Genomic DNA, 25,915 nt, shown 5'->3' on the forward strand with positions numbered 1-25,915 from the left:
AGTCAATAAAATAATGTAATATATATTTGTCTCATAATTGCGAATATATTTTTCCTTGCTCTTCATAAAAAAGTATGCAAACAAATGCGTAATGAATATCAGTGTTTATACGCGTGGTTTATCAGAAAAAGGAAACTGAGTGAAACACGGAGGTTAAACCCCTCTGACCACATAGGCAACTGTATATAGGGGTCCCTATTCCTACTAGGCCTATAATAAGATCCAAGATTCAGTCAAGTAAGTATATGTTACATAAAATGCATTAGGGGGTGGAGTCCGCTACCACGGACTACATAGCCTGCCACTTCCTCTAGAGTGATGACTCTTTGAGGACTTAATGACTTTGGGAGTAGCAGCAGAAACCGCCACCATGTCTAACGCTGCACCCGCTGAAGCCGCACCTGCTGAGGCTACTTCCACTGCCGAGGGCGAAGCTCCACCGGCAGAGACTGCACCTGCCGAGGGAAAGGCCCCAGCGGAGGCCACTCCAGCAGAAGGAGAAGCTCCCGTTGAACCCGCGCCTGAGGAGCCCAAAGCCCCCACACCCCCTCCTCCAGATGGTAATGCGATAATGCTTCATGAAATAAGTATTGGTTGGGCTTTTTGCAGAAACACATGTAGGCTACTTTGTCAATATCATTGATCTCTCTGGACTGGATGGATGATCCATGGCTACGTTTGTTTGGTGCGCAAGGGGCATAAGTGACATTTTCATAAGATGACAGGATAACAAAACTTTGATATTGTTTGTTAATGGGTCTTTATACATCAAATATTTCGATGGAGATAACGGGTCTCATGTTGGTCCCTTTGTCACTGGATCTCTTCAAGGGCCGCTTTCTATAAATAGCCTCTCCATTTTTGGTCCAAAATTTCACTTGCATCCATTGCGCGCTGCCAAACCCTGCGAAGTATTCCTTTACATGTATTTTGAGATAATCTATTTTTCTACACCATTTGCAAAGAAAATAAGCAACAGTCGTCCACGGTCAGTTCATATGAGATAACAGTAAAGCACTGAAGCCCCTACTTTGGAGAGGACAATGTGTAAAATAATAATTGCGGGCTTCATGCGCCCTTTAACTACAAGCCTACAACGTGTCGTGTAAGTGGTTGTGTAAGGCACTTGATAGCCTGACTACAGGGTCAAGTATCCCATGCTTGCTTATTCTACCCGATTGCATGCCGATTGCTCGATATCTCACTGCATATAAGAGATATTGATTAACTTTCTTCAGTTTATATTAGTGCTCCATCCTTTGTGCATCCTTGCCCGCCCTGATTCCCTGGATAAACTATTGTTCTCGGGAGTAGGCTACTCTTTAAAGGTAACTCTAAAGAACAGAGGAGGCTGATGGGATGACCTATAGGAGGACAGACTCATTGTGATGGCTGGAATGGAATCAATGGGGCATTTGAGATGGCTGGAATGGAATCAATGGGAAAATAGAGCTAAGTACCAGCACATCACATTGTCTACTGCTTGAGCTCCTGTTCCTCTTATAGAATATTAGCTCAAAAGTATTGTGGAGCTCCTGTACCTAAATATAAACAGTGCCAGCACCCAAAATGAGTCCCTACAACTATTTCAGTCCAAGTCAATTACTGAATAGAATCAACCATCTCAAACATATGGAAACCATATTAATGACTGAGTTCCATTTATTCCATTCAAACAATGAGCCTATAGCACCGCACACCAGGCTCCCCCATGGAAGTTAAAAATAAGTATAACTAAATTCAAAGCAATTCAACTGAGACATGAATCACGAAAGTCTAATTCAGTTGACAAATATTTTATCAAAAGGATATGCCACTTAATAACGCAAAGAATTCACATAGGCGTACCATTTCAAAATGGAGTTTCAAATCAAATCAAATTGTATTTGTCACATACACATGGTTAGCAGATGTTAATGCGAGTGTAGCGAAATGCTTGTGCTTCTAGTTCCGACAATGCAGTAATAACCAACGAGTAATCTAACCTAACAATTCCACAACTACTACCTTATACACACAAGTGTAAATGGATAAAGAATATGTACATAAAGATATATGAATGAGTGATGGTACAGAACGGCATAGGCAAGATGCAGTAGATAGTATAGAGTACAGTATATACATATACCCTACATTCCTCATCTCATGTGTATGTAAACATTATATTAGGTGGCATTGTTTAATTATACGATTATAAGTGATTGTTCCCACCCATTCTGCAGTGTTTGACCTATTGCATTCTGTGGATTACATTTTTCTCCTGATATTTAAAAACATTCATGGAATTTTGAATTATTATAGACAACCCATATCATGATCTTAGAGCATTTCCATACCACTGTAATTTTAACATTTTTATTTTGGAGAATGAGTTTTAAAAAAAGTTAATGTTTCAATCTTATGCTAAATGGTATTGGTAACCACATATGATGTACCTTTTTTGTTGTTGATTGTGATAGAATAATAAATAACCCATTTGAATTTAATTTAATTAGATTCTTCTTCCTTCAATTCAAATTCAATTCAAATGTTGCTTCCTGTGTTGTGTGGGGTGGCCAATTCAAATTAAATTCTCAACTCAATTCAGAATTGACCACAGCTCTGTTAGCTCTGTTCTCTCATGTATTTTGCCTATTGGCTAGTAATCAATCTAATATCAAATCGAATACCGCCCGCTACAGAGGAAGAGGAAGCTGCAGCTCCTGCCGCCACAAAGGCGTCTGCTAAAACAGAGGGTAATGCATGCATCACAATACTTAATTTACATATTTTTTTATTTGACCTTTATTTAACTACCCATGTCAGTTAAGAACAAATTCTTATTTTCGAAGATGGCCTAGGAACAGTGGGTTAAAAAATCTAATACCAGCCATTGCTGAGCCTGGAGAGCCAGATGGTATCCACGCATTGCAATATACAGAAGTCATAATTTACAGTGCACATAAACTACTTTATATAAGTTGCGTATAGGCTGGTAATCAAACTAATATCTAACATCTAATGCCAGCCACTGCTAGGCGAGGAAGGTGCAGCTTCAGCCATCGCTGAGGCACCTGTCAAGGGTAAAGCCAAGATTAAGAGATGTTTGTCTTGATTAGGCTACTTAAATTCCAATCCCGGTGTAAAGCTGAACTTCCGCGACGCGGATTGAATAGAGCTCTTAGGTGTTGTTAGCCAAAAGTGATTTGCGATTCTTTTAAATAGGTGTATCCATATTGAGCGGCATATGATGATGAAGATGTCACCTGGCGCCTTGTGGATTGGTAGTGAGACTATTACCAGCAGCGGGGGCTTCGCCCTCAGCAGCAGCATCAAAAGCGGTTGATATTCATTAAATGCTAGAGAGATGTTAGAACAAAAGCTGATTTTAAAGGTTTCAAAATATCTTACTAGATGTTACAAAATGACAAGCTTAAAGTATGTGGATAGAAAGTGCCGGTACGTGAGTAAAGAGATAAAGATGTTACAGTGAAGAGGTTAAAAACCTCTACGGGATCAGTGTTCCCCCCCAGAGGACGGTTGAGCTAATGTGCGCTGATGTGATTAGCATGAGGTTGTAAGTAACAAGAACATTTCTCAGCACATAGACATATCTGATGTGGGCAGAAAGCTTAAATTCTTGTTAATCTAGCTGCACTGTAAAATTTACAGTAGCTATTACAGTGAAAGAATACCATGCTATCTTTTGAGGAGAGTGCAAAGTTATGAACTTGAAAATCTATTAATAAACCAATTTGGCACATTTGGGCAGACTTGATACAACATTTTGATCAGAAATGCAAGTGTTCATTGGATCAGTCTAAAACGTTACACATACACTGCTGCCATCTAATGGCCAACATCTAAATTGTGCCTGGATTAAATTAACTGGAATAATACATCGTGGCTTTTCTCTTGCATTTCAAAGATGATGGGGAAAAAAATATATATATATTTTTTCATTGTATTATCTTTTACCAGATCTAATGTGTTATATTCTCGTACATTAATTTCACATTTCCACAAACTTCAAAGTGTTTCCTTTCAAATGGTATCAAGAATATGCTTCAGGTCCTGAGCTACAGACAGTTAGATTTGTGTATGTCATTTTAGACGAAAATTTAAAAAGGTTCTTATCCTTAAATTAAAGGCAATGTTCCCACTTTAGCTGCATATGCGGGCTCAGTCAGGAAATTACCTTTAAAAAGACATCGCAGAATTTGTAATTCTTCAGCTTTACAGATTGAATAACTTAATAGCGCTAAAAGATCTCAATGATATTTGAGCCTTTTCACCATCATGTTAGGCCCTTATAAGTCTGGCCCCAGATATGTTTTGTTGCTGTCTTTCTTGAAAATTGCTACGCTCATTTTTATAGGAGTTGACATAAAAGACAGCACAAGCAGATCTGGGACCAGGCTCTTATGTCTTTTGAACTAATACATTAGATGAATCTCTAACATTTAACACTAGCTGATGCTGCTGCTGCCGACAGGTAGACCCTGTCAAGTGAAATGGATCACTGATACCTTCACATCTGAATATGTCCAATCCATTCCAGTATGGGATCATGTTAAGGTGTATGTAGTTTGGTATACATATAGGGAATAGGTTTTTCCTGTCCCCGTTGACCTGAACAGGGAACACTCGCAGCCGTAGTTAATGATAACAGTGTACCAGGGAATAATCCGGGCCTTAGATAAAGATTTGTGTACCAGGGAATGATCCAGGCCCTAGATAAAGATTACAGTGCACCAGGGAACACTCACTCAGGGTCCTAGTTAAAGAGTACAGTGTACCAGGAAACACTCCTAGCCCTAGTGTAAGACTACAGTGTACCATAGAGCATTGTATAGGTGTGGACTGTTTTCATCTCTCTACTGGACAACCAAGAGGTATTCAGAAAGAGATGGGATTGGCTGGAAGTGATTCTAGAACACTGCTCTCATACCTGCTGCCTCTAACCTTTAAATAAATGCACATTTAACATCATCTGCTCCTGCTGATGTGGCCCGCGCAGATGAACCCCGCACAAAGCACCCTCACTCCACGCCAACTCCACCCCCACCCCCACCCCCTAAGGGTAAACCAACCCGACGGTCTGAAAAAAAATGGGTCAAACCGTTACGGAGCTCTTCACACGTCCTCCTATTACCATTTTTATAATTCATATGATAACCCAATATCATGTGCTCAAGTTGTACGTTGTCAGAATTGTGTTTGCGTTTCAAAACTGTTGAGCCCTATTGCCTTGTTTCCTTTGAAATGCTAATCCAAAAAGGCTAATTATTTACTGTTGCATCTTGAGCTGTACATTGTCTGAATTGTGTTAACGTTTCCAAACTGCAGAGCCCACCAGCGAGCCCCTGGAAGTGACAGTGGAGGACAAGAGTGACTCTTCAGTGACCATCACCTGGAGGCCTCCAAAGACCATTCCGGCCAACTCTGGCCTGGATGGATACACTGTGGAAATCACCAAGGAGGGAAGTAAGTCCTTAAAGCCCACTTCAGTCCTTAACTAGCCTGGTCTTAGATCTGTTTGTGCAGTCTTGCTAACTCCTACGGTCATGGGTATGACCAATCTGGAACCAGGCTACCCTTTTAACAACTAATCAAATCAAATCCAAGTTTATTTGTAACGTGCGCCGAATACAACAGGTGTAAACCTTACAGTGAAATGCTTATTTACAGGCTCTAACCAATGGTGCCAAAAAAAGGTGTGTGTGTGTGTGTGTGTGTGTGTGTGTGTGTGTGTGTGTGTGTAAGTAAGTAAGTAAAGAAATAAAACAAAAGTAAAAAGACATTTGAAAAAAGAGTAGCAAGGCTATATACAGACACCTGTTAGTCAGGCTTATTGAGCTAATATGTACATGTAGGTATCGGTAAAGTGACTGTGCATACAGTATACAGTGCCTTGCGAAAGTATTCGGCCCCCTTGATCTTTGCGACCTTTTGCCACATTTCAGGCTTCAAACATAAAGATTTAAAACTGTATTTTTTTCTGAAGAATCAACAACAAGTGGGACACAATCATGAAGTGGAACGACATTTATTGGATATTTCAAACTTTTTTAACAAATCAAAAACAAATCAAAATTATTCAGCCCCCTTAAGTTAATACTTTGTAGCGCCACCTTTTGCTGCGATTACAGCTGTAAGTCGCTTGGGGTATGTCTCTATCAGTTTTGCACATCGAGAGACTGAAAGTTTTCCCCATTCCTTATTTGCAAAACAGCTCGAGCTCAGTGAGGTTGGATGGAGAGCATTTGTGAACAGCAGTTTTCAGTTCTTTCCACAGATTCTCGATTGGATTCAGGTCTGGACTTTGACTTGGCCATTCTAACACCTGGATATGTTTATTTTTGAACCATTCCATTGTAGATTTTGCTTTATGTTTTGGATCATTGTCTTGTTGGAAGACAAATCTCCGTCCCAGTCTCAGGTCTTTTGCAGACTCCATCAGGTTTTCTTCCAGAATGGTCCTGTATTTGGCTCCTTGCATCTTCCCATCAATTTTAACCATCTTCCCTGTCCCTGCTGAAGAAAAGAAGGCCCAAAAAATGATGCTGCCACCACCATGTTTGACAGTGGGGATGGTGCGTTCAGCTGTGTTGCTTTTACGCCAAACATAACGTTTTGCATTGTTGCCAAAAAGTTCAATTTTGGTTTCATCTGACCAGAGCACCTTCTTCCACATGTTTGGTGTGTCTCCCAGGTGGCTTGTGGCAAACTTTAAACAACACTTTTTATGGATATCTTTAAGAAATTGCTTTCTTCTTGCCACTCTTCCATAAAGGCCAGATTTGTGCAATATACGACTGATTGTTGTCCTATGGACAGAGTCTCCCACATCAGCTGTAGATCTCTGCAGTTCATCCAGAGTGATCATGGGCCTCTTGGCTGCATCTCTGATCAGTCTTCTCCTTGTATGAGCTGAAAGTTTAGAGGGAAGGCCAGGTCTTGGTAGATTTGCAGTGGTCTGATACTCCTTCCATTTCAATATTATCGCTTGCACAGTGCTCCTTGGGATGTTTAAAGCTTGGGAAATCTTTTTGTATCCAAATCCAGCTTTAAACTTCTTCACAACAGTATCTCGGACCTGCCTGGTGTGTTCCTTGTTCTTCATGATGCTCTCTGCGCTTTTAACTGACCTCTGAGACTATCACAGTGCAGGTGCATTTATACGGAGACTTGATTACACACAGGTGGATTGTATTTATCATCATTAGTCATTTAGGTCAACATTGGATCATTCAGAGATCCTCACTGAACTTCTGGAGAGAGTTTGCTGCACTGAAAGTAAAGGGGCTGAATAATTTTGCACGCCCAATTTTTCAGTTTTTGATTTGTTAAAAAAGTTTTAAATATCCAATAAATGTCGTTCCACTTCATGATTGTGTCCCACTTGTTGTTGATTCTTCACAAAAAAATACAGTTTTATATCTTTATGTTTGAAGCCTGAAATGTGGAAAAAGGTCTCAAAGTTCAAGGGGGCCGAATACTTTCGCAAGGCACTGTATGATGAACAGAGTGTAGCAGTAGCGTAAAAAGAGGGGTTGGCGGGTGGTGGGACACAATGCAGATAGCCCGGTTAGCTAATGTGCGGGAGCACTGGTTGGTCGGCCCAATTGAGTAGTATATACATGAATGTATAGTTAAAGTGACGATGCATATAAGACAGCGTAAAAGAGGGGTTGGGGTGGGGTGGGGGCGCATACAATGCAAAAAGTCCGGGTAACCATTGGTTACCTGTTCAGGAGTCTTATGGCTTGGGGGTAAAAACTGTTGAGAAGCCTTTTTGTCCTAGACTTGCCACTCCGGTACCGCTTGCCATGCGGTAGTAGAGAGAACAGTCTATGACAGGGGTCGCTGGGGTCTTTGACAATTTTTAGGGCCTTCCTCTGACACCGCCTGGTGTAGATGTCCTGGATGGCAGGCAGCTTTGCCCCAGTGATGTACTGGGCCGTACACACTACCCTCTGAAGTGCCTTGCGGTCGGAGGCCGAGCAATTGCCTAACCAGGCAGTGATGCAACCAGTCAGGATGCTCTTGATGTTGAGGCTGTAGAACCTTTTGAGGATCTCAGGACCCATACCAAATCTTTTTAGTTTCCTGAGGGGGAATAGGCTTTGTCGTGCCCTCTTCACGACTGTCTTGGTGTGTTTTTTCTCCTTGCTCCTTTTCCTGTAGTCCACAATAATCTACTTAGTCTTGGTTACATTGAGGGATAGGTTGTTATTCTGGCACCACCTGGCCAGGTCTCTGATCTCCTCCCTATAGGCTGTCTCGTCGTTGCGGTGATCAGGCCTACCACTGTTGTGTCGTCAGCAAACTTAATGATGGTGTTGGAGTCGTGCCTGGCCATGCAGTCGTGGGTGAACAGGGTGTACAGGAAGGGACTGAGCACGCACCCCTGCGGACCTCCAGTGTTGAGGATCAGCGTGGCAGATGTGTTGCTACCTACCCTGACCACCTGGGGGCGGCTTGTCAGGAAGTCCAGGATCCAGTTGCAGAGGGAGGTTTCTAGTCCCAGGATCCTTGGCTTAGTGATGAGCTTTGAGGGTACTATGGTGTTGAGCTGTAGTCAAGCATTCTCACATGGGTGTTCCTTTTGTCCAGGTGGGAAAGGGCAGTGTGGAGTGCAATAATGATTGCATTATCTGTGGATCTGTTTGGGCGGTATGCAAATTGGAGTGGGTCTAGGGCTACTGGGATAATGGTGTTGATGTGAGCCATTACCAGCCTTTCAAAGCACTTCATGGCTACAGACGTGAGTGCTACGGGTCTGTAGTCATTTAGGCAGGTTGCCTTTTTGTTCTTGGGCACAGGGACTATGGTGGGCTGCTTGAAGCATGTTGGTATTACATACTCAATCAGGGACATGTTGAAAATGTCAGTGAAGACACCTGCCAGTTGGTCAGCACATGCCCGGTGCACACGTCCTGGTTATCCGTCTGGCCCCGCAGCCTTGTGTATGTTGACCTGCTTAAAGGTCTTACTCACGTCGGCTACGGAGAGCGTGATCACACAGTCGCCCGGAACAGCTGATGCTCTCACTTATGCCTCGGTGTTGCGTGCGTCGAAGCGAGCATAGAAGTGATGTAGCTCGTCTGGTAGGCTCGTGTCACTTGGCAGCTCGTGGCTGTGCTTCCCTTTGTTTTCTGTAATAGTTTGCAAGCCCTGCCACATCCGACGAGCGTTGGAGCCGGTGTAGTGTGATTCAATCTTAGCCCTGTGTTGATGCTTTGCCTGTTTGATGGTTCATCGCAGGGTATAGTGGGATTTGTAAGCTTCCGGGTTAGAGTCCCGCACCTTGAAGGTGGCAGCTCTACCCTTTAGCTCAGTGCGAATGTTGCCTGTAATCCATGACTTCTGGTTGGGGTATGTACGTACAGTCACTGTGGGGACGACGTCCTCAATGCACTTATTGATAAAGCCAGTGACTAAGTTCTTGAATGCTGTTATGTTGTCCCATTGGATTTTGTCCATCTCTGATGTAAAATAGAGAATTATCTAAGGTAGATTTGAGAATTATTCACAACCTTATGAAAATATTGATTGATTGTTTTACCTAACACCCTACGATGAGGCTCCGTTCCACTTTAAGCCGGTACAATTGTAAATGATATTTTATTGGTTGGTTCAGACCTATCAGTTGCCCCTCTTCCCTGCATGTCACTAGTTGATTTATACCGTACCTAACCTCTCCCTATAAGGAGAGAGGCATTTCTGGCAGTGTCATGAACTAACTGGTGCCTGCTTTTAGATTCCAACCTAATGCTTATGTCAGTAACAGACTCAAGTCAAATGACAGAGAAGAGAAGATACCTCAAGTTATGCAACTACACGGTTGGCCTTGCAAATGCGGTAATGCACCCTGAAAACACAACATAATATATTTTTATTCATGAATCTTCTTGTTTCGTCTATATAAAATATTGTTTTGGGCCCAGATAGGATAATCAGTACTGCATGTATGAATGCATGGTGCAATAAAATGACAGGACTTAAACTTTTGGGCTCCCAAGTGGTACAGTGGTCTAAGGCACTGCATCTCAATTCAAGAGATGTCCTTACAGTAACTGCTTCGAATCCAGGCTGTATCACATCTGGCCATGATTGGGAGTCCCAGTGCACAATTGGTTGGGGGTAGGCTGTCATTATTAATAAGAATTTGTTCTTAACTGACTTGCATTGTTAAATTAAGGATTTTTAAAATCAGCTGTTGCTTATTGTCCTCACTGTGTTCATTCTCCTGCCACTGTTCCATATTGTCCTCAGTGTGTTAACTGTTCAGTCACTGTTCTATATTGTCCTCTTTCCTGTCACAGCCGAAGACTGGAAAGCAGTCAATGAGGACCTGACTGTGTCCTGTCGTTATGCTATCAAGAACCAGACTACCGGCGACCGTCTGCTGGTCCGGGTGGTGGCTGTGAACTCTGGTGGCCGCAGTCCCCCTGCTACCATCGCCGATCCCATTCTGGTCAAGGAGGTTGGGGGTAAGCAAAGCATGGACAATACAGTGCATTCGGGAAATATTCAGACCCCTTGACTTCTTCCACATTTTCCACAGCTTTATTCCAAAATTGATTAAAACCTCTAAAGGATCGGTGGGTCTCCCACGTGACGGTTGAGCAAACATAGGCTAATGCGATTAGCATGAGGTTGTAAGTAGCAAGATCATTTCCCAGGATATAGAAATATATGATATAATCTTCAATTCTTGTTAATCTAACTGCACTGTCCAATTTACAGTAGCTATTACAGTGAAAGAATACTATGCTGTTGTTTGAGGAGAGTGCACAGTTGTGAACTTGACAAGTTATTAATAAACAAATTAGGCACATTTGGGCAGTCTTGATACAACATTTTGAACAGAAATGCAAGGGTTCATTGGATCAGTTTAAAACTTTGCACAAACAATGCTGCCATCTAATGGCCAAACACAAAATTGCGCTTGGAATGGAATAATATGTTATGGCCTTTCTCTTGCATTTCAAAGATTAAACAAAAGTGTTTTTCTTTGTATTTTCTTTTACCAGATCTAATGTGTTATATTCTCTTACATTCATTTCACATTTACCCAAACTTCAAGTCTTCTTGGGTATGATGCTGTGAAATAGTGATGTGCGACATACGCCTAGCTTCCTCAAACGGGTCACATACAGTGGGGCAAAAAAGTATTTAGTCAGCCACCAATTGTGCAAGTTCTCCCACTTAAAAAATGAGAGAGGCCTGTCATTTTCATCATAGGTACACTTCAACTTTGACAGACAAAATTAGAAAAAAAAATCCAGAAAATCACATTTTAGGATTTTTAATGAATTTATTTGCAAATTATGGTGGAAAATAAGTATTTGGTCAATAACAAAAGTTTACCTCAATACTTTGTTATATACCCTTTGTTGGCAATGACAGAGGTCAAACATTTTCTGTAAGTCTTCACAAGATTTTCACACACTGTTTCTGGTATTTTGGCCCATTCCTCCATGCAGATCTCCTCTAGAGCAGTGATGTTTTGGAGCTGTTGCTGGGCAACACGGAATTTCAACTCCCTCCAAAGATTTTCTATGGGGTTGAGATCTGGAGACTGGCTAGGCCACTCCAGGACCTTGAAATGCTTCTTACGAAGCCACTCCTTCGTTGCCCGGGCGGTGTGTTGGGGATCATTGTGATGCTGAAAGACCCAGCCACGTTTCATATTCAATGCCCTTGCTGATGGGAGGAGGTTTTCACTCAAAATCTCACGATACATGGCCCCATTCATTCTTTCCTTTACACGGATCAGTCGTCCTGGTCCCTTTGCAGAAAAACAGCCCCAGAGCATGATGTTTCCACCCCCATGCTTCACAGTAGGTATGGTGTTCTTTGGATGCAACTCAGCATTCTTTGTCCTCCAAACACGACATGTTGAGTTTTTACCAAAAAGTTATATTTTGGTTTCTTCTGACCATATGATATTCTCCCAATCTTCTTCTGGATCATCCAAATGCTCTCTAGCAAACTTCAGATGGGCCTGGACATGTACTGGCTTAAGCAGGGGGACACGTCTTGCACTGCAGGATTTGAGTCCCTGGCGGCGTAGTGTGTCACTGATGGTAGGCTTTGTTACTTTGGTCCCAGCTCTCTGCAGGTCATTTACTAGGTCCCCCCGTGTGGTTCTGGGATTTTTGCTCACCGTTCTTGTGATCATTTTGACCCCACGGGGTGAGATCTTGCGTGGAGCCCCAGATCGAGGGAGATTATCAGTGGTCTTGTATGTCTTCCATTTCCTAATAATTGCTCCCACAGTTGATTTCTTCAAACCAAGCTGCTTACCTATTGCAGATTCAGTCTTCCCAGCCTGGTGCAGGTCTACAATTTTGTTTCTGGTGTCCTTTGACAGCTCTTTGGTCTTGGACATATTGGAGTTTGGAGTGTGACTGTTTGAGGTTGTGGACAGGTGTCTTTTATACTGATAACAAGTTCAAACAGGTGCCATTAATACAGGTAACGAGTGGAGGACAGAGGAGCCTCTTAAAGAAGAAGTTACAGGTCTGTGAGAGCCAGAAATCTTGCTTATTTGTAGGTGACCAAATATTTATTTTCCACCATAATTAGCAAATAAATTCATTAAAAATCCTACAATGTGATTTTCTGGATTTATTTTTCTAATTTTGTCTGTACGTATGATGATGAAATTACAGGCCTCTCTCATCTTTTTAAGTGGGAGAACTTGCACAATTGGTGGCTGACTAAATAATTTTTTGCCCCACTGTATATACTCACACACACACACACAGCCCTTACCATGGTCCATTTCTGCCAACCAGGAGATGTGGGGGTTTTCTTCAGTGTACTTCACGTGGACAGTACTGTATTACCGGGTGGCCATAGCAGCAAGTCCAAACTGTTTGTGATGGGCGGTGTCCGTCTTTATTGTTGAAATAGTTTTTCAGAACAGCAGACGTTGAAACAGCTAGGGAGAACCAGCTCAGCATATTTTCCATCTCAGATATCCAAATGCCGTTGGCTTGGCACCTCCCTGGCCTGTTAGAGTAATGCAACGGTGGTCTTCTCAGATTATTCCCACCAAGAGGGTGGTAGAACTCCTCAGTCCAAGCATGGAGCAGCTCCCCAGTTGTTGAGTGCCTAAAGTACTACCATTGACTCCTTTTGGATGCATGTTTTCACCGGTGTCTTCTTACTGTGCATTCAGAAAAAGTCATTTTTAGTCTTCCTCAATGATAACTTTTAATGGTGAGTCAAGCATCTTCAATTACCAACAAGCTCTCATAGTCTCACTGCGGAATTATACATGTTCTTGTACTTTTCTCCAAACGTCAAATTGCTCCAAATTTCAAAGTGTTTTTGACACGCTGGGTCGCTTCTCCTGCTACACATAGTTTCGTTAGTTAAGGGTTAAGGTTTGGCATATGGAAAAAAATCCCTATGCCAAACAATCCGGAGTCATGGGATTACATGAATCTGCCACCCCTCATCCACAATGCCCAAGCCTTAATGGTAATAGCGTTCACTGTTGCCTCTAGTGACTGGTTTTGAAGGCATTTCCCTACATCCTCTGGGCATGGACAGACGTCCAGTTTTGAAGTCAATCTTGTGCGATCTGGCTGAATTTACAGCATTCATCATGGAATCAAGTTAATTGACTGTATACAGTGATAGGCCCTGGATTTTGTGTTTTATTCAGAGTCAAAATGTCTAAACATACAGTAAAATCGTAAATAATTGGTAGACCTACAAAAAAAATAAGACTGATTCGATTAAAAAGTAATTTATGTAAAGAGAGATCATCAAATGTGTAATGGAGATATTTAGTGGAGGGGAATGAAACCTGAACCACAAGTCGCACTGTCAAACTTAGCCATTGGTCCACCAATAGATGCATCAGGTTTCCCACACAATGGAAAAACCTCTAACTTTCCCACAAATCCTTAGAAAAATTGTTAGGATGTGTCTGCTAATTAACACAGATTCAATTTGGAAGGTTTGGCATTGGGTTGTTTCCCAAGTCAGAATGAGTGCTGGAGAGGTGTCAAGCCAGCGATAGTGCGATGGTGACAAGTGTAATCATTGGGGGTTGGGGACATTCCAAAGTGTCCAGTCTACACAGAGTGGGTGGGGACAGGGGAGGGATCTAATGTCTTGTATGCCTTCTAAGTCCTTTGAGACGACCATGGACTCCGTGTTTATTTTTAAATATGCCACAGACTCTGACAGGGACAGGGCAGTTCTCTATTGACCTGATCCCCTCATAAGGAGTGTCAAGTCGGAACGCTCCACAGAGAAACACACCTAACTCTATCATGACTGTTACCCGGTGGGTTGGTTGTTTTTTTCCATCCATTTTCTGAGCACATATTTCTGCCCATAGCACTGGACATCCCATGGCACTAGTGCATAGATTTTTTTAGGAGTGGGTTTTCAATTATAGTTTCTATGTTCTGTTATTAGTTAGTTACAAATATCAACCGTTCTGTCCATGTTTTAAGACATACAGCAAGCCATTTGCTGTGACTGATGTATTTGTGGGGAACCCTATGGTCGAGGAGAATCTACAGTACAGTATCAAGTTGAGAGTGATTCTTAATGCAGCCTGTTTAACAGTGTGAGCTGGAGTAACTATAGATCTCCATCATGTGTTCTATTTATATTTCTGATGCGATGATGTGAGTTCAGATTGGACCTATTTAGAGTTCTGATGCGATGGTGTGAGTTCAGATGGGACCTGTTCTGATGTGATGGTGTGAGTTCAGATGCGACCAATGTAGGGCTCTGAGATGGTCTGAATTCAGATGGGACCAATTTAGAGCTCTGATGAGTGTAACTCTGCTAGACTCATCAGGTGGTTGGTTCCCAACTAGATATGGTCTGGAGTACAGGATAATCTGTCCTCAAGGTACAGAGTGGGTTTTGAGGATTTGTTTTTTAATTATTTCTGATACATATTCAAATGCTTGTTCTAAAGTGTCCTATCCATAAAGTGTTTCAGTCATTTTACTTATTTGAACAGGTTGATTATTATTATTTGTAAACTATGTTTGTTCCGTCTGTAGCTCGCCCCAAAGTCCGCCTGCCTCGTTTCCTGAGGCAGAGGTATGTCAAGAAAGTTGGTGAGAAGATTAACCTTGTCATCCCCTTCTCTGTGAGTTTGCATTATGAGATGATGAGTAGGCCTGGGAGTTTGTCTAGAAAACATGACCTGAGCAGGATTTTTTTTAAATTGGACCCTAGCTATAGGCACATTTACTATTTAATGTTACTAGGGGCTAGATTTTTATCGCATTGTCATTAAAGTCTCCTGGGCATGATGATGTAAAATAATTTGATGTTGTAGCATGTCCATACAGATGTAAGTTAGACTATTGATTGAGCCCAACCGTGTGTTCTTTACTGTCCTAGGGCAAGCCTAAGCCAGTGGTTACCTGGTTAAAGGATGGAGAGCCCCTTGACCCAAAGAGGGCCAACATCCGTACATCTGACACAGACAGCATCCTGTTCGTCCGTCAAGCAGAGAGAGTGGACTCTGGCTCGTACGAGATGTGCGTGAAGGTGGATGACTTTGAAGACAAAGCTGCTATCATCATCCAGATTATTGGTAAGTCAAATTGTATTAGACTATCCAACCTTGTTTTCATTTCCAAACAGATCATGACGTAGCATTAGCCTCTGACTGTCATGGTATATTTTGATAATAACTAGGGCCAGGTGTTGTTCCTGGTCAGGTCATGTGATCAGGAAGAACTGATCTGGAGAGCGATTGAGTTATTGTGAGTTGATTGATTCTAATGATGCAACCCATATTGAACCTTCTATCTCTGTGTCTGCTCACCCACAGAGCTGCCTGGGCCACCAGCCAGCATTAAGGTTGCGGATGTCTGGGGATTCAATGTTGCCCTTGAGTGGACCGCACCTAAAGATAACGGAAACACAGAGATCACAGGCTACACCGTCCAGAAGGCTGACAAGAAAACCGGGGTGAGAAACCCGTCACATCCCTGTCATTTTTTAAAATTTTACCTTTTATTTAACTAGGCAAGTCATTTAATAACTAATTCTTATTTACACTGACGGCCTAGGAACAGTGCCTTGTTCAGGAGCAAAACGACAGATTTTGTCATCTCAGGGATTCAGTCAAGCAACCTTTCAGTTACTGGCCCAACGCTCTAACCACTAGGCTACCTACCGCCCGTAATCACATCCAATCCAAACAAACTTTATTTAAAGGTACATCTCAGTACACTTTACACAAAAATAGACCCCAAAAGAAAAGAAAATTCCTGTAATAAGACTTTAAAATATAATTAATGCTCATATGGTGTCTTGCCCAGGACTGGTTCAACATTCTGGAGCACTACACCAGACTAAATGCCACCATCTCAGATCTCATCATGGGCAACACCTACACCTTCAGGATCTTTGCAGAGAACAAGTGTGGACTCAGTGAGGAATGTGCCAGGACCAAGGAAGAAGCCACCATTGTGAAGGAGGGTGAGACATTCTCCACACCACCCCTTTCTAAAAACATCCCCCTGCAACGTTAAAATGTTGGAGAATGTTAGAAGGAGTGGGACAGTAAAGTCTCCTTTTAGCTAGATGCCCTATTTAAGACCTAATCCATGCTCGTGTCTAATTTTTTTTCAGTTATTGACTATAAACCTACCCCGTTTGTGGAGCGTGACTTCACCGAGGCTCCCAAGTTCACCACTGTTCTGAACGACAGGTCCACCACTGTTGGCTACAGCACCAAGCTGCTGTGCTCTGTGAGGGGATCCCCCAAGGTAAACCTTCCCTCTCTCAAACTCTCATACCAGCTCAGTACTGAAGGTTCTTCATGGAACTTGTAGGCTAGGCTAGCAAAACTGCTATGATTCTAACACACCCACTCGTTGTTTGTTGGTGATAGCTCCACATGCCAGGCCCATGCACACAGACAGCTGCCAGTTGCGCTTTCACTTCTCCTACATACATGAAGAAGGCTGTGAAGCTGAAACGTCTGTGAACGCTATCTCTGATGCAGTGAAAATACTTAAAAACATTAAATCATGGAGTAGGCTTTATGCTCCACTTTTTGAGTGCGGACTGATTACACCTTTTTGCGCGCCGTCACTTTTCCCCTGGATAATATTAATGCATGTGTATATACATATATGTCACACATGCATGCGCACACACACACACATACTCCTGTCCATCCGTCCCTGTCAATATATATTTACTCATAGTAGAGCTGGAATGAGAGGGATCTTTAGTCTCCTTGTCAGCCTGCTGTCTGAACCTCCGGCTTCTAGCCTGTCCCCTTCCCTCCCACCAGATACACTGGGTTGCCAGTTGTCACAGCAAAGCAGGATTTGGCATAGGGGGGTTGAGAATTTACCTCCGTACAGGATTAGGTTCTGAGTCTCTGAGCGGAGCCCTGGACCCCTGGCCAGCTGGGTGGGTGGATGACAGAGAGGAGGGGGTTGAAGGGTCAAATGTGTGACATTCCTGCCTTGAGGGGACCATGGGGGTCAAACGGTGCCCCTGTCACTGGACCCTCTGTTTCATGTACCCTAGACAGAGTGTGTCTTCCGAATAGCTGTTACCATCAAAGGAAAGGCCTTAGAAACCAATATAGCTAAGTGAGTGAGTGAGTGAGTGTGAGTGTATGTGGCTCTGTTGGTAGAGCATGTTACCTGCAACGCTAGGGTTGTGGGTTCCATTCCCATGGGGATCAGTATGTACTCACTACTGTAAGTCGCTCTGGCGGGTGATAATTTACTAAAATGTGATGTTCCTTTATTGGGGAATTAGATTTTTTATAGAGGCATGTCCACTTTGCAATGCGCGGATCAGATTTAGTAGGGTGCATAGTAAAATACTCCAAGTACACAAAAACTGAAGTAAACAATTGTGACTGTAATCATGTTTCCATCCACAGTTTTTATGATTAAAGTCATACCACTTTTTGTGCCGGTAAAATGAATGATGTGAGAAATGGCTGTGGAAATGCCTTAATGCTCAAATATTGATATAATAACCATCATGTCAAATCAAACTGGGAGTCACATGATGATATGATGGTTGTGGTCCTCCCACTACATCTCAGGAAAGCCTGCAGTTGATTAGGCTATGGATTAAATCAGTTATGGTGAACTGCATAGGGTGGGGAAGGTACAGAGTGATGAGCTTGATGCTCCTTTCCAATAAAAGCTGATGGTTTACTCTGGTGACATGATGATCGATTCTTGACTGCCATTTGACAAATACAAATATTCTCGCTCTTATCTAACAAAACTATCGGTAGAGTTGAAAATTCGATGGAAAAACATTGAACATTAGATTTTTATTCGGAACACTGATTTTTATCCGCAGCAAGTCAGGTGGGAAAATGTGCATATTTGTAATGCAGATTTTAGAATATTTGCGTGATTGGATGGAAACATAGCTGCTGACTATGAAACTTGAAACTTGAAACAATTGATCTGAAACATAGAATTTACGTACTATGTCATTGCAGCCTAAGATTATGTGGATGAAGAACAAGATGATCCTCAACAACATGGATAACCCCAAGTACAGGATGATCAGCACAGGGGGCATCTGCACCCTGGAGATCCGTAAGCCTGGCCAATATGACGGTGGAGAGTATGTCTGCAGAGCTGAGAACCAACTGGGGAAAGTCGACACCGGCTGCAAGCTGGAGGTCAAAAGTAAGTAGTAGTGGTTGTAAGAAGAGAAATAATAATAATAATAACATATTTTTCCTACTAGTACTGACTTTGCTGATAACTTCTGTACTATTGAGAAAAAATGTACTTACTACGACTGTGGTATGTGGTTGTCTCCAGGGTCTAACATTAACACCCACCACCCGCCAAATGTGGGTAGATTTTGGTATAGGCAGGTAGAATGTTTATTTCAGCAGCCAGGTTGGCGGGTGGTCACACAGAGCAAAATTAAGAATATTAATTTGCATAAGTTTCTCATAAAACATGAACAGAATATATAAATGATTCTCATTTCCTGCAATTTTATGAAGAAGCAATGACATGAATTTTGGTACATCAAATCAAAGTTGATTGATCGCATACACAAATTTACAGGTGTGAAGGTGAAGCGAAATGCTTGTGCTTCTAACTCCAACAGTGCAGTAAAATATCTCACAAATACACAATATTGAACAAAAATCTAAACAAGAAATCAAGAACTAACATTCCAAGTAGATTTATTTGAGTGAGAATATAAATACTTGGTGTGTATAGACAGAAAACAGAATATAATTTGTAAAGTAAGGTAAAGTATGGACAGTGAAAGGTATATTAAGATGAGCTATGTGGTGAACACAGTATATACATACACAGCGAGGAAACAACAGTATATAAACAGAATACTACACCGGCTCTGACGCTCGTCGGATGTGGCAGGGCTTACAAACTATTACAGAAAACAAAGGGAAGCACAGCCACGATCTGCCCAGTGACACGAGGCTACCAGACGAGCTAAATCACTTCTATGCTCGCTCGAGGCAAGCAACACTGAGGCATGCATGAGAGCATCAGCTGTTCCGGACGACTGTGTGATCACGCTCTCCGTAGCCGACATGAATAAGACCTTTAAACAGGTCAACATACACAAGGCTGCGGGGCCAGACGGATTACCAGGACGTGTGCTCCGGGCATGTGCTGACCAACTAGCAGGTGTCTTCACTGACATTTTAAACATGTCCCTGATTGAGTCTGTAATACCAACATGCTTCAAGCAGACCACCATAGTTCATGTGCCCAAGAACACAAAGGCAACCTGCCTAAATGACTACAGACCCGTAGCACTCACATACGTAGCCTGAAGTGCTTTGAAAGGCTGGTAATGGCTCACATCAACACCATTATCCCAGAATCCCTAGACCCACTCCAATTTGCATACCGCCCAAACAGATTGCACTCCACGCTACCATTTCCCACATGGACAAAAGGAACACCTATGTGAGAATGCTGTTCATTGACTACAGCTCAGCGTTCAACACCATAGTACCCTCAATGCTCATCACTAAGCTAAGGAACCTGGGACTAAACATCTCCCTCTGCAACTGGATCCTGGACTTCCTGACAGGCAGTCCCCAGGTGGTCAGGGTAGGTATCAACACATCTGCCACGCTGATCCTCAACACTGGATCTCCCCAGGGGTGCGTGCCCCTCCTGTACTCCCTGTTCACCCACAACTGCATGGCCAGGCATGACTCCAACACCATCATTAAGTTTGCAGACAACGATGAGACAGCCTCTAGGCAGGAGGTCAGAGACCTGGCCGGGTTGTGCCAGAATAACAACCTATCCCTCAACGTAACCAAGACTAAGGAGATGATTGTGGACTACAGGAAAAGGAGCACCGAGCATCTCCACATTCTCATCGAGGGGGCTGTAGTGGAGCTTCAAATTCCTTGGTGTCCAAATCAACAACAAACTAGATTGGTCCAAACACACCAAGACAGTCGTGAAGAGGGCACGACAAAGCCTATTCCCCCTCAGGAAACTAAAAAGATTTGGCATGGGTCCTGAGATCCTCAAAAGGTTCTACAGCTGCAACATCGAGAGCATCCTGACCGGTTGCATCACTGGGGAAAAGCTGGTACGGCAATTGGCACTACAGAGGGTAGTGCGTACTGCCCAGTACATCACTGGGGCAAAGCTGCCTGCCATCCAGGACCTCTTCACCAGGCGGTGTCAGAGGAAGCCCCTAAAAATTGTCAAAGACCCCAGCCACCCAAGTCATAGACTTTTCTCTCTACTACCGCATGGCAAACGGTACCAGAGTGCCAAGTCTAGGACAAAAAGGCTTCTCAACAGTATTTACCCCCAAGCCATAAGACTCCTGAACAGGTAACCAAATGTTTACCCGGACTATTTGCATTGTATGCGCCCCAACCCCTCTTTTTACGCTGCTGCTACTCTGTTTATCTTATATGCATAGTCACTTTAACTATACATTCATGTACATACTACCTAAATTGGGTCGACCAACCAGTGCTCCCGCACATTGGCTAACCGGGCTATCTGCATTGTGTCCCAGCACCCGGCAACCACTATTTTACACTACTGCTACTCTCTGTTCATCATGTATGTATAATCACTTTAACCATATCTACATATACATACTACCTCAATCAGCCTGACTAACCGATGTCTGTATGTAGCCTCGCTACTTTTATAGCCTCGCTTCTGTATACTTTTATAGCCTCGCTACTGTTACTGTTGTTTTATTTCTTTATCTACCTATTGTTCACCTAATACCTTCTTTGCACTATTGGTTAGAGCCTGCTAGTAAGCATTTCACTGTTGTACCTGTTGTATTCAGCGCACGTGACAAATCAACTTTGATTTGATTTGAGAATATGGGGTGACCAGTGACTATCTAGATACATGGGGCATACTGTAAGTCCTCAAGGTGTAGGGCTGAGTACCGGGCAGTTAGCCAGCTAGTGATGGCTGTTCAGTAGTCTGATGGCCTGGTGATAGAAGCTGTTCAGCAGTCTGATGGCCTGGTGATAGAAGCTGATCAACAATATGACGGCCTGGTGATAGAAGCTGTTTAACAATATGACGGCCTGGTGATAGAAGCTGTTCAACAATATGATGGCCTGGTGATAGAAGCTGTTTAACAATATGATGGCCTGGTGATAGAAGCTGTTTAACAGTCTCAGGGCCTGTTGATAGAAGCTGTTTCTCAGTCTGATGCACCTGCACCTGTACTGTCTCATGTTCAGAGTGAATGGACTGTTGCTCGGGTGGCTGAGGTCCTTGATGATCTTCTTGGCCTTCATTTGACATCAAGTACTGTCAATGTCCTGGAGGGCAGGCAGCGTAACCGTAGTGATGCGCTGAGCTGACCGCATCACCCCCCCCGAGTGCCATGCCGTTGAGGGTGGTGCAGTTGCTGTAGAAACCAGTGATGCAACCCAATAGAATGCTCTCAATGGTGCATATGTAGTAATTTGTGAGTGTCTTTGCGGCCATACCAAATTTCTGCAACCGCCTGAGGTCGAAGAGGCTGTTGTGCCTTCACCAAGGTGTCGGTGTGGTGGGACCATTTCAGGTCCTCAGTGATGTGCAGCCAAGGAATTTGAAGCTTTTGACCTTCTCCACTGCAGCCTCTGTGGATAGAGGCTGTGGATTTGTTTTTTTACATTGAGGGAGAGGTTATTTCCCTGGCACCACTCCGTCAGGACTCTAACCTCCTCCCTGTGGGCTGTCTCGTCGTTGTTGGTAATCAGGCACTGTCAAGTTTGTCAGGCAAACTGCAGCCCCTTGTCAAGCAAACTTGATGACTGAGTTGGAAATGTGCGTAGCCACGCAGTCATGGGTGAACAGGGAGTACAGAACCCTCTCCACCTGGGGTCAGCATGTCAGGAAGTCTAGGATCCAGTTGCACATGGAGGAGTTCAGACCCAGGGCCCTGAGCTTAGTGATGAGTGACGCACTATGATGTTGAAAGCAAAGATGTAGTCAATGATCAGCATTCTTTTTTTGTTTTGAATTTTACCCCCTTTTCCTCCCCAATTTCGTAGTATCCAATTATTAGTAGTTACTATCTTGTCTCATCGCTACAACTCCAGTACGGGCTCGGTAGAGACTAAGGTCGAAAGTCATGCATCCCCCGAAACACAACACAACCAAGCCGCACTGCTTCTTAACACAGCGCGCATCCAACCCGGAAGCCAGCCGCACCAATGTGTCGGAGGAAACACCATGCACCTGGCGACCTTGGTTAGCGCGCACTGTGCCCGGCCCGCTACAGGAATCGCTGGTGTGCGATGAGACAAGGATATCCCTACCGGCCAAACCCTCTCTAACCTGGGCGACGCTAGGCCAATTGTGCGTCGCCCCACGGACCTCCCAGTCGCGGCCGGCTGCGACAGAGCCTGGGCGCGAACACAGAGTCTCTGGTGGCACAGCTTGCGCTACGATGCAGTGCCCTAGGCCACTGCGCCACCTGGAAGGCCTGGTGATCAACATTCTCACATAGGTATTCCTCTTGTCCAGGTGGGATAGGGCGGTGTGCAGTGCAAAGGCAATTCCGTTGTCCATGGATCTGTTGGGGAGGTATGCAAATTGTAGTGGGTCTAGGGTGTCGGGCAAGGTAGAGATATGGCCCTTGACTAGCTTGTTGATGACAGAAGTGAGCGTACTGGGCGATAGTCATTGAGTTCAGTTACCTTTGTTTTCTTGCATGCAGGAACAATGGTGGACATCTTGAAGCAAGTGGGGACAACAGACTATGATAGGGAGAGATTAAATTTGTCCGTAAACACTCCAGCCAGCTGCGCCTGCACTGAGGATGCAGCTTGGGATGCCATCTGGGCCAGAAGCCTTGATGGGTTAACATGTTTAAAAGTTCTACTCCCGTCAGCTACAGAGATCGGGAGCCTGCAGTCCTTGTGAGCAGCGGGGCACCCGGCGGAGGCTCTGAGTTGTTTTCCTGGAAGCAGGTGGAAAAGGTCTTAAGCTTGCCTTTGAGTGAGGCGTCGGTATCCGCGACGTGGCTGGTTTTCCCTTTATAATCCAGAGTTTTTTTAACATTCACTAATTAATTAAGACTCAGGTCACAAAACAGTTAACGAAACTTCTTGCTAGTGACACATTTGCTGTTTTAGAAACATTACAAAGAATGGTTTTCCGTTTATTTATTTTGTGTGTAATTATGGCAACTACAAAAAAATGTGTCCGGTAAAATATCTGAGTGACTGTGGCTGGTGGACCAAAAAGTCAATTTTAGGCCCTGGTTGTCTCACCTTGTTATCTTAAGACTAATGCACTGACTGTAAGCAACTCTGGATAAGAGTGTCTGCTAAACGACTACAATGTACAATGTAACTTAAGTGCTTTCTTATACATGAGTTTATCCGAGGAAGAAGCCTCACCAAAGTATGAACCCAGTTCATCTATAATATAGACACTGCTTTTGCAATCAAATATATTTCTGCTTTAGCGTTCATTTCGGTGGTGTTTTTACATTTTGCATGCAAATTTAGATCTCGGTATTTGTTGTATTTGAATCAGACTGTGGAAATATTACCATTGGTTCATGACGACTAAAATAATGATATTTACCTCAACAGAGCCTGTTTATGCAGATGCTGACAAAGACAAGGAGGCAGAGTGAATGCACATGCATACAGGTCAGTCACTCTTGTTGACATATTTTCAGGTTCATATGGAAAATGGCCTTCAATTTACAAAATTTGCTTGAATTCAGAAGTTGAGTGTGAATCAACAAATAAAGGGCGCTTTGATGCGACCTGGCCAAGACAAAACAAAGCAGTGCGACAAAAACAACAACACAGAGTTACACATAAACAACAATAACACAATAGAAGAATCTATGTACAGTGTGTGTAAATGTAGAAGAGTAGAGAGTTAAGGAGAGTAAGTTTATATTTAACCATCATATTGTCACTTACTAATAAAAAAAATACCTTTTGAAACCTGAGAATTTAGCACCAAAGTTTATTTTAATATGTATCAGAGTCTATTTGTGTCCTGGTACATCTTCTCCAAGGCTGGACTTACATGGAGAGCCCTAAACAGAGCCTCTGCAGTTGCAAGAGTCTGAGTGCCACTACTAGCTGCTGCTCATAAATTACTCCTGTAATGGCTCCACATGCACTCAGTTGGGGAACTAAATCACATTTCCTTGACTCAGCAGCAGGGGGCCCATTAGGGACCAGCGAGATGGCGTTATTTACTACCAGGATCCACTGTAATGCAAGCAGCTTGTCACCCCCCAGGGTGTTGAATTTCCACAGTGGACACTACAAAATAACAATTTATGTGTGATATTATCAATATTTATACTGGCTGTAGTCTTAAAAAATATACATTTACTTTTTCATACAGATGTAGGATCTTAATTTGATCACTTTTGTTGCTGAGAATTTCCTGCACATTTCCTGTTGCTATAAGATTATTTTCCCCTCGTAGAAATCGGGCTCAAATTAAGATCCTACATCTGTACGCTGTTTATCTATTAGTAGCCTACTTAAGCTCTTGGAATATGTCTTTTGTAGGCCTGCTACTGCAGTTCTAGCCACCTCAGTTGGCTAAATATGGCATGTGAATTGACAGCTGTTCTGTTATTTACACCTGTTACAGTCCCAAGTTAGAAGCAAGCTGAATGAGGCCTTTACAATAAAAGGTGAGGCCCACTTTATGTGCTCTTAAACTGTACTCTATCTCTCTCTTTTGATGTGAAATAGGTTTTTGGTAAGATTCTGTGAGTTTGAAAGTTATAAAAACCTCTTGTTTTTCTACAGGACGGTGCTGGATGCTGGAAAAAAATGTACATATAACTGAAAAGAACATACAATCAAATTGTTATTACCTACAACCGCTGTATCCTAACCTATCCCACCCTATCCTATATTAATGAAGATTAAACATGTGTCCCATTTCTTAGTATTTTTTTCCCTTAGTACTCTCTGAAATAGTTCATATCCATGTCCACAACTCAGATGTAAAACCTCGGAATGTTTGTTACAATAAAGATTTTGATTCATGTTTTTGTTTTGTTGAATAAACCTTCTCTAACCTGAAGTAAAAATGACAATGTTGTCAACGGAAACCTACTGTACTTACTGATGTGAGAGAGGACTAGAGCTGGTTATGACATGACATTAGAGTGGCATTTGAAAGGTTGAATCCAAGATGATCAGATATCAGTCTACACAGTCCGGGCACTTTGGCTGGATTGACATGAGAGTAACAGACATTAGAACTGAGAGAACTGAAAGAACCAGGGCAATAGAACCACTAAATCAAGAGGCAGAATAACTTGTCCTGCCTTTGGGCGCTGTCTGGCTCACACACAACAATATACAAGTGAAACAACAGTGTGTAGTATGACTGACCCTCCTGTAACTGTCTTATCACACAGTCATGGAGTTATTGGCATAGTGATAAGA

At 43.0% G+C, this 25,915-nt stretch overlaps 1 protein-coding gene across 2 annotated transcripts; it reads left to right on the forward strand.

The window, feature by feature from the left end:
• Positions 1-297: 297 nt before the first annotated feature.
• On the forward strand, positions 298-25,557 carry LOC110494718 (myosin-binding protein H). Of its 2 annotated transcripts, none has more exons than XM_021570017.2 (12): positions 298-560; positions 5,329-5,466; positions 10,311-10,478; positions 15,036-15,124; positions 15,382-15,577; positions 15,818-15,957; positions 16,311-16,470; positions 16,624-16,760; positions 18,479-18,671; positions 24,074-24,133; positions 25,107-25,149; positions 25,268-25,557. In XM_021570017.2, the coding sequence occupies exons 1-10, from the start codon at positions 338-340 to the stop codon at positions 24,115-24,117; spliced, it is 1,488 nt and encodes a 495-aa protein (XP_021425692.2). In that variant the 5' UTR covers positions 298-337; the 3' UTR covers positions 24,118-24,133; positions 25,107-25,149; positions 25,268-25,557. The 2 variants fall into 2 exon arrangements, with proteins under 2 accessions (XP_021425692.2, XP_036806663.1); XM_036950768.1 differs by lacking the exon at positions 298-560 and adding an exon at positions 2,606-2,735.
• The last annotated feature ends 358 nt before the right edge of the window (positions 25,558-25,915 follow it).

Source organism: Oncorhynchus mykiss, chromosome 17, assembly GCF_013265735.2.
Source record: "Oncorhynchus mykiss isolate Arlee chromosome 17, USDA_OmykA_1.1, whole genome shotgun sequence".
Lineage (NCBI taxonomy): Eukaryota > Metazoa > Chordata > Actinopteri > Salmoniformes > Salmonidae > Oncorhynchus > Oncorhynchus mykiss.

Excerpts from the sequence above, each read along its gene's own strand:
- LOC110494718 (XM_021570017.2), top strand. The coding sequence starts at position 338 with ATGACTTTGGGAGTAGCAGCAGAAACCGCCACCATGTCTAACGCTGCA. Across the intron at positions 16,471-16,623 it reads AGCCACCATTGTGAAGGAGG|TTATTGACTATAAACCTACC; the intron begins GTGAGACATTCT and ends ATTTTTTTTCAG. Across the intron at positions 18,672-24,073 it reads CTGCAAGCTGGAGGTCAAAA|AGCCTGTTTATGCAGATGCT; the intron begins GTAAGTAGTAGT and ends TTACCTCAACAG.